We start from the raw sequence: 9,463 nt of genomic DNA, 5'->3' as shown, positions 1-9,463 counted from the left end.
GACATGTCATTTATTTTAATATTTTAAAAGAGATTTACGAATATAAAACGCAAAACATTCAAAATTCAAACATCAAATTCATCAATAACATCTAGCCAAAAAAAAAAAAAAAAATTCATCAATAAGGAAGTGTGATTACCTTGCAGTTAGCATGTTGTAGCATGTATCGTTGCTCTTTGGCAGTCATAAGTGCCAAGTTTCTTTCCAATTTTCCATCTGAGCCTCATAGGGAGATACCTCATCCTCCAGCTGTTGAAGGGTTCTATAAAAGAAAAGAGAAAAACAAAAAGTATAATCCCCACAAATACTCTACAAATATATATATATATATATATATATTTTACAATCTGTCAATGAATTGAAGGTGGAGTATACATTTTGAGATAAGTCAGCCTTGTTATTGCCTTTCGAGTGTAATCCAGAAGAATTTTGGACTCCCTCCGTAGTTGATTCCTCTTCTCCTCAACTCTATTCTTTTTTAAAGATATGTCTCCTGCTGCTACAAAAACTGAATGTGTACTAAATAAGACCTTGACATCAAAGATTCAAAAAAGAAAACTTGTTTGCAACGATCAAAGCAGCTTGAGTGTTAGCTTGGGAGAGAGTGGCAAGGTTGTGTAAATGAGAAATGCTCTGAGAAGTGTATTCAAAATCTGGAACGTCTTTACCAACCGCATCAAATTGAGATACAAGCGAAGCTTTTACTTCTTCAATCTGACTGATACTGAAACTACTGTCGTTGTCTTCTGCACATAGAAGGCTTGACACTGTATAATCAAAACTTGGTGCCATTGCAAACTTTCACTAAATCCTCTCTGATTTCTATAGATATTTATGATTTAATAACAACCATCTTATCAAATGAGAATGGTAGAATCATAGAAACCTCAGTTTTGTTCCTTGGATTGATTTATGAGAAAAATATATTTCTTTACCAAAGAATGTATGCAAAAACAAAGAATGAAAAGGGTATGAGAACAAAAAAGAGATGAAGCACTCTCTCTCTCTCTCTCTCTCTCTGTTTGTTTGATTTTAGCATATGATCGAGCACATGGTGGGCACACAATTAAACAGTTGTGCGGAACAAGAACAGGGCTCCCAACAGACAAATTAGGAATAAATGTATAACAGACAAGAGGAAGAAGACGCACCTCAGTTTCAGCAAGTTGTTCCAGCTCATAGAACATACACCAATCCACCGCTTCCGTGGAAAACGAATTCCAAATTGCAAGCATACAGCAAAATCTTTCCAAAGCATAGATGGGAGCCCTGGGTAGGCTTCACTGACATGTAATCTGGAAGCTACCAGCAACGAGCCACCACTTCTGTTATGGAGAATTCTTGGAAAAGCAATTGAGCAGCAAACAGAGGCGAAGCGGCCCGATTTGTCCATTGTTAAGCGTTAGAACGCCTTTCTACACTTGGTTCAGGTGATATTTGTTAGAATTTATCTCCACCTACCACCTCCACTATCACACACTCCACACCTACCAACTCCACCTTCACACACTCCACCTACCACCTCCACTTCACTCCTACACCTACTACCACATTTTCTTCTATATATAGGAATCCTTGTAATTGTAATCTATATAAATCTTGTAACAAACAATCAATCAATAATATAGATCAATTTATTTTTTACATGGTATCAGAGCTATAAGATTTAGGCCTATATTCCTTTCTTTCCGGCGGGCAGCCGGCCGGCAACCATACCTTCGCTGCCCGCTGGAGTTTTTCAACACCTCGCCGAAACAAACCCTATCGAAACAAACCCTATCTATTCAATCTCTCAAATTTCGAAATCCCAAACCAACCATGAGCTCTACAATTGTAGTATCACCATCAGTGAAGAGCAATCTCGGCAGAGGCAAGCCCAGAGCTTCAAAATCGGTCTCCCGATCTAACAAGGCCGGCTTCCAATTCCCTGTAGGCCGAATCGCTCGTTTCCTCAAAAAAGGCCGCTACGCCCAGCGAGTCGGCTCTGGTTCTCCCGTCTACCTCTCCGCCGTCCTCGAATACCTCGCTGCCGAGGTTTTGGAACTTACCGGGCACGCTGCGAGGGATAACAAGAAGAATCGGATTGTTCCGAGGCACATTCAGTTGGCTGTGAGGAACGATGAGGAGTTGAGTAAGTTGTTGGGGTCTGTGACGATTGCGAATGGAGGAGTTTTACCTAACATTCATCAGAATCTTCTGCCGAAGAAGACTGGGAAAGGAAAGGGCGAGATTGGATCTGCGTCTCTCGATCTGTCGTCGTCTCCGCCGGGAAGGCTCGTCGGATCTGTCGCCTCTCCCAGATCTGTCGGGACTTCGCCTGCTCCGCCACTGGATTCTCTCTCCAGGCCATGGATTCGAGCCACGTGGCCCTGGTGGCATTACTCCTCAGATCCGAGGGCTTCGAGTACCATCGCTGTGATCACAACATATCCATGGGGATGACTGTGAAATGTATGAATATATATATCTGTTAACAGAAGCGACATCACATGGCCAGGCGTTTGTTAACAGAAGTCTGAATTTGTTTCTCCTTCCAACAAATACCACTTTCTTTGTGAGCTGTAAATCAGAACCTTGAAAACCCACTTAAAATTCTTTTTCTTTTTTTTTTTATTCTTTTATTCCATCTTCTTTGAAAAGAAACAACAAATACCACTTTCTTTGTGAGCTGTAAATCAGAACCTTGAAAACCCACTTAAAATTCTTTTTCCTTTTTTTTTATTATTTTATTCCACCTTCTTTGAAAAGAAACCGTTCTGCACAAACATTTTTTTTTTTATTCTATTAAAAGCATCCCCACTCTCCCAATTCCCCCACTCATTCTCTCTCTCCTATTTCTACTTTCCAACCAACCATTTTTTTTTAATATTTCAACCCACTCTTTCACCCCGTGCTTTGAGCAGTGATTGATTTTATTTTTTTTTTATTTTTTTTATTTTCCTCTTCTTTGTTCAATTTATTTTTTTTATAAAAAAAAAAAAAAAAAAAAACAAACAAACAACCCCAACACAATTTACAAATTTGCACAACCACCCATATTTTATTCATCTCCGGGATCCACCCCGGTCACAATTTTACACAAAAAAAAAACAAAAAAAAAAAAAAAAAAAAAAAACCACATCCACAGGCAGGATTTTTCTTCTCTACTCTGCCGCCGGTCTCTTCTTCTTGCCTCCGTCCTGAGGCGCCCTTGCCGGTGTTGCCTCCGTATTTCCCACTCCACTGGGCATGATCACTCCCCCATACTCCTCCCCTGCCGCATATGGCGGCCCTCCAAATCGGAACATCACGGTGGCCTTCCGCTTCAGCTCCTTGTTTTCTGCCCTTAGCACGCTTATCTCTGCTCGCGCATCCTTATACATGCGTTGGAGCAGAGCCAGCTGGGAGTTTACATGCTGCACCTCATTTGTCCTACTCTGCAGCCGGTTCGACAAATTTGTGACCGCCGTCATGCTTTCCACACATGCCTTCAGAGTATACTGATTGGCCTCCACATCTGACAGCACCGCCATTTTTTGCTCCACCGACCGCATCGGAAAATTCAACGGAGCAAACTCCGGGGCACTTGGTTGCGGTTCACTGGCCACCGCACCAGTTATTTCTCTTGTGGGCTCGTTCAGTTCTGGAAAGAGCGTGAGCAGGTTCTGGGTAGCTGGACGGGAAGAAGAGGCCATGTTTTTGGGTTGCTAAGTGTTTCGGAAGGGTTGGTGACAGAATGGCAACAAAGTGTTCCACAGTTTCTCTCTCCGCAGAGGCAGAGTTTTTTTCAGCGAAGGGTTGGTTTCAAAGGTTTCAGAATGGTATGCCTCAGCCTCAGCCTTCGTCTTGGATAAATAGCCGAGGCAGCCACGCGTATCGCGCGCCTCTTGCCGCCCGACAAATTGGCACGCCTTTTCATGGCACATCTTTTGACAAAGTGGACACGCCTTTTGATGGCACGCCTTTTGATGGCACGCCTTTTTATGAATTGGGCACACCTTTTGAGGGTGCAACTTTTTTAAGGGTCCGACAAGACTCTGTAAACTGTCCCGACATTGATTCCGGTTAGCTCCTTTATAGGTCCGACAAGACTCTGTAAACTGTCCCGACATTGATTCCGGTTAGCTCCTTTATGGGTCCGACAAGACTCTGTAAACTGTCCCGACATAGATTCCGGTTAGTTTCTACAAGGGTCCGACAAGACCCTGTAAACTGTCCCGACATTGATTCCGGTTAGTTTCTACAAGGGTCCCGCAAGACTCCGTAAACTGTCACAACATTGTCTTCTACAACGGTCCGACATGACCCCATAAACTGTCTTCTACGACGGTCCGACATGACCCCATAAACTGTCTTCTACAACGGTCCGACATGACCCCATAAACTGTCTTCTACAACGGTCCGACATGACCCCATAAACTGTCTTCTACATCCGTCTGACACCACCATACAGTGTCCTCTACACCGTTATGACACCCCATACAGTGTCTTCACCAACGGTCTGACACGACCATACAGTGTCTCCTATCCTTTTTTATTTTTATGTATTTTCTTGTTTTGTTACTCTCTCCAAACTCAAGTTGGTTAGTTTCTATCCTCCTTGAGTTTGCGGGGGGCTGTTAGAATTTATCTCCACCTACCACCTCCACTATCACACACTCCACACCTACCAACTCCACTATCACACACTCCACCTACCACCTCCACTTCACTCCTACACCTACTACCACATTTTCTTCTATATATAGGAATCCTTGTAATTGTAATCTATATAAATCTTGTAACAAACAATCAATCAATAATATAGATCAATTTATTTTTTACAATATTATATTCCCACAATGAGGATATATTCGGTATTTTGAGCGTTAGATTCACAATTGCATTTTGGCTCTTTTATATAATGTTATAGATTATGTAAAATAAAACAATATTATATATATCATACAATGTCAAAAAGACGCTTTGCTGGTTTTATAGCAATAATACAACAATATATACAAATAATAATAGTGCCAAACACAAAAACCTTAAACCCATATAATGAAGTATCATACACACATCTCACACCCTTGTCCAAGTGTTGGGTTCCCTCTCTAGCTGCAACCGGTTTCAGGGGCTGATTTGCTACAACTTTCCATCAACATAGGAATGGAAAACCTGTTCTCAAAATATAGTTCTTAAATCCAAACTTTGCCATGATGTCAAGAATCAATATGTATTCATCAATGAAATTTCATAGTTGTCTCCCTTTCTCAGTTCCACAACCACCCAACTTCTTATCTAACTTTCCTTGATTTGGCAGGTGAGAAGAAAGAAGAAAATAAATAAATAAAATTTTGAGACAACAATTCACTCCCTCACAGAGTATATTTGTCAGAGTCAAACTATCAAACCTCCTGTTTTTCAACAAAGTAAAAGATACATAAACTCTAATCATACACAAGCATTCTTATTATTTTTTTCCTCAGTACTACAGGTTTTGTTCTGTTAAGCCTTTGGTAGTCTATGACTATTGGCTAATCAATTCCTCATTCCAATTTGAGGTGTAATGGGATCGTGATAGGGGTTAATTACAATGCAGAGCATTTTTTGCAGCATTCTATTGCCCTACTACTACCTTCTCTTCACCATCTTTCACTCCTTCAAAAATTTCATCATCATCAAACCCTGCAAATCAACAAATAGAAGTTAATTGATCTCGGAACAGAGCCTATTAGATGAAGTTATGAAAAAACTGTGATTACCTGTACCCAAGTCTTCAACATCATCAGTTGATGGTCCTAGAAGCATTGTGTTGCCCAAGGGTGGGTCAACTGTCATCCAATCTATACTCCCAAAGGCCTCCGAGCATCCTTCCTTCTCCATAACCCAGTCACCAACAATACCGGTGTTCTCAAAGGAAATCGGATCAACTGAATCCTGTTCTTTGTTCTTACAAACCCTGTAAAGGATCAGTTAGTCAGAGGGAGACCTTTTTTTCTCTTGCAAGTTTGAAATTTTCATTCGTTTTGTTACTTACATTTGCCGCAGTTGCAAGTTGTAGTGTACAAAAACAAGGTCACTAAGCCTTTGATGCTCGAGGCAGTTTTTTGTTTCGTGCATTTGTTGAATAGAGATCCGATTTGGTTTACACAAGATCAAACTGCAAGTTTGACTGAGAATACGGATGGCCAAACGAGCCAAATCCGGGCATCCCCCTCCATATGTAGACCACCACTCATCTAAGAGAATCAAAATTTTATAAGAATTTGGACAACGATTTAAACAAAGCAAGAAGTATAGTTGAAATAAAATCAATTGATGAAATATCTATCAATATTCTTGTACAAAAAGGGTTTATGATCCATTGCAATAACAAAAAATAAGGGCTCAATAAAAACAAACCACCGCATAAAACCATAAAAATAAAAATAAAAATTCTCCAGTAAGTATATACAACCATAATTTTCCATCATATAAAACAATTCAATGGACGATTATAATTACTAATTGGTTGGAACCACTATATCTAATACCAGATATTAAGCTAAGACTAGGCTTTTGAGTTTGGCTTTGTCCCTAACTCACTTGACAGCCAAGCATTACACTATGATGATTTGTACTTGAAAACCTAATGGGAAACGTGTCAAAACAACGTCTAGTCTCTTAATTACTTGAACACCTTAGCCCAATTCAAACCCTTCCCATGACTTTTTTTTTTTTTTTTTTTTTTTTTGGGGGGGGGGGGGGGGCACGATAAATAAACCCTTCCCATGACTATAACTACTCCTAAATCTCTCTTTACAATAAAATTATGAATCTCCCAACCACACCTATCTACTATCTAAAGATTCTTTATATACTCAAGAACCCACTCTTGCAATCACACCTAGTTATCTCTGAGACATAGTATATACCTAAACGCTTAAAACTGAAAAAATCGATCGTTAAGAAAGAGAGGGGCAGTAAAGAAGAAGAAAAAAAAAGGTTCACACTGATTCTACTGGTCAGTCACATGAATCACAAAAAAGCATGGGTGGTGTCTTAAGACTTGCCCCAAAGATGTCAACATTCTTCAAAATCGCTAGTTACAATGAATAAGCAAACTGACTGAACTATTTTAACAAAATGAAACAATTGTATTTTAACAGAGGACCCTCACCAGGAAGTAAAGCGTCTCTTGCTCTAATTGCCATCTTCCGCCCAAAATCCCCAACAGCATTGTGGTATGACGTCGTCTCTTTCACTATTTTATCCTGGATTTTTACGTCAGGAACCAACTTCTCTATGCAATCATACACTGACGATCGAATGTGATGATGTACATCTCCTTCAATACTGTAGAAAAACTTGGGGTTGAGGTAAAAACCAGCAGCATGAAGAGGGTGACGCTGTAGTATCCCCCACCTGTGATCTATAATATTCCAATAAACCAAATAATCTTTCTTATCAACAAGTTGTTTCTTAATTGATTCTTTTGCTCGATAAATTCCTGCATAAACATACCCCATTGCAGGCCTCTTCTCACTGCCGACCAACCTTAAAAGTCGCAAGAGTGGATCTGTTAAACGGACAATTAAGACACATGATGACCAAAATGACTGACTGCTAATATGATCTAACATTGCAAATCCCTCTGTCTTCTTTGAATATGGGCACTCCATCCACTCCTCTGAAGTAACCATGGATTGCAAATTGTGTTTGATATTCATCATTCGTTTCAGTGTTGTAAAGTCTGTTGCGAAGCAGGTAGCTCCCACGTCCACTAAATCAACACCAAAAGTATACCTTCTCATCATATTTAAAACAACACTATGGTTATATATAAATCTCGATATAGATTTAGCTTGCTCAATTATCGTGTTTATCCACTCAAGCTTTTTGAAATCCTCAAGAATCAAATCAATGCAATGAGCTGCACAAGGAGTCCAAAAAACAGTAGGCAAAACATCGGTCAACCTTTTTGCAGCAACAACATATCGATCTTCAGTATTAGTAACCACTTGCAACAAATTTCTCATTCCAACTTCTTCCACCACTTCCTTGAGCAATTCATAAAGGGCATCAGGGGAATTCATAATGTCAGATATATCCACAGACCTCAAAAATGTTATTCCTTCGGGACAGTACATCAAAAAGTTCACCACCGTTCTACCTTTCTCTGAGACCCATTCATCAACCAAAACAGAACAACCAGTCTTTGCCCACGTCCCCACACATTGATCAATGTCATTCCTCACTTCTTGAAGCGAATTCTTCAAAATACAGCTGCGAAGATCGTGATAAGAGGGAGCTACAACCCCCACTCCTTGTGAAGCAATTGCATCAACCATTGGTTGGAAATAAACTGATTTCACTGAATCTAAAGGTATCCCAACATCATAAAAAAACCGACCTATTGCCATACTAACTTGATTGTTTCCCCTTTTCGAACCTACTAAAGTATTATTATTATTATTATTAATTACAGCAAGGGCATTTGAAGTTGCAGAACGAGAAGCTTTTCTAATTCTCCCTTTTTTCTTTCTACCCGCACCTTTGTTGCTTATTTCCTCTTCTTGATTCACTGAGAAAGTTGGATTCGGTTCAACTGTTTCAGGAACCGCAACCAATGTGACTTCGGTATTCAACTCACAAGGATTCGTAAAAGTGCCTACCTCACTAGTAGATGGATTAAAACTAGTCATCTCTTCTGCAATTTTCTGTTTCTTCCTCTTCTTCACCACAACCCCATTCAAGCTCTCTTGCATTAAAAGCCGAACATCAGGCTGAACTCTCAGACATGTTGACGCATTACCCTTTTGACCCGCGAGATGTTCTTTAATTCTATGAATCCCACCACCCTTAAAAATTTTCCCACAATACGTACACTTGAGCTGAACCCTATCCCCATTTTTAAACATTTGACAATGCTTCCAAGCAGGGTCATGTTTTTGCGAAGTAAGCGGTACCGGTTCCAACCCAGAAGCCATTTTTTTCCTACCTCATCAGTGGCTATGTATGCAATAGTTTAATCCAACAAGAACAACAAGAACATTGTTTTGATATGAAATTGAGCTAAACAATTAGAGACCCTTCAACGCGAAGATGGTATATAACAAAACAAAACAAAACAAAAACCCAAGTAAATCAAGCTTGAATTGAAAGAGAAAAAGAAGGGAATCGAACTTACTTGGCTTGTGATGTTCTGAGAATGGTTTTGATGTGAGAGAGAGAGAGGACCGAGTTGAGGGGGGGTTACTCTATATAGAGAGGATGAGAATCGATGGTTAACCGGATGGACCGGTTAGGGCAGCGGTCAGGAGGAGAGAGTGGGTTTTGGGTTGATTAGTTCGGGTTTTACCGGATGATCCGGTCAACTTGGTAAAACGGGCCGGGTTAGGAGAGTGGAGAACCGGAAGTTTCGGTTGCATCTCGCTTGAGAGCCGGAGGCGGTTGTGACGCCACCTAGACCGGACGGTGGAGACCGGCGAGTCGTCCAAAGCTATTGTCGGTATAACGA

General features: G+C 40.4%; 1 protein-coding gene and 1 pseudogene across 2 annotated transcripts; both read right to left on the bottom strand.

Moving 5' to 3' along the window:
* Positions 1 to 118: 118 nt before the first annotated feature.
* On the bottom strand, positions 119 to 1,432 carry LOC145788887 (AUGMIN subunit 1 pseudogene; annotated as a pseudogene). The gene is made up of 2 exons (XR_014328127.1): positions 376 to 1,432; positions 119 to 262 (listed from the first exon to the last, which is right to left on the bottom strand). The product of XR_014328127.1 is annotated as an AUGMIN subunit 1 pseudogene (transcript).
* A 3,463-nt stretch (positions 1,433 to 4,895) lies between these two features.
* LOC114279964 (uncharacterized) lies at positions 4,896 to 9,398 on the bottom strand. The gene is made up of 5 exons (XM_028222266.2): positions 9,134 to 9,398; positions 7,124 to 8,955; positions 6,002 to 6,203; positions 5,727 to 5,923; positions 4,896 to 5,649 (listed from the first exon to the last, which is right to left on the bottom strand). Exons 2-5 carry the CDS (start codon positions 8,931 to 8,933, stop codon positions 5,582 to 5,584), a joined length of 2,277 nt encoding a protein of 758 aa, XP_028078067.2. The 5' UTR covers positions 8,934 to 8,955; positions 9,134 to 9,398; the 3' UTR covers positions 4,896 to 5,581.
* Positions 9,399 to 9,463: the final 65 nt, after the last annotated feature.

This window comes from Camellia sinensis, chromosome 1 (assembly GCF_055761805.1).
Source record: "Camellia sinensis isolate YWXY chromosome 1, ASM5576180v1, whole genome shotgun sequence".
In the NCBI taxonomy this organism is placed as follows: Eukaryota; Viridiplantae; Streptophyta; class Magnoliopsida; order Ericales; family Theaceae; genus Camellia; species Camellia sinensis.
The sequence above is the reverse complement of the archived record's forward strand: the minus strand, read 5'-3'. Positions and strand labels throughout refer to the sequence as shown.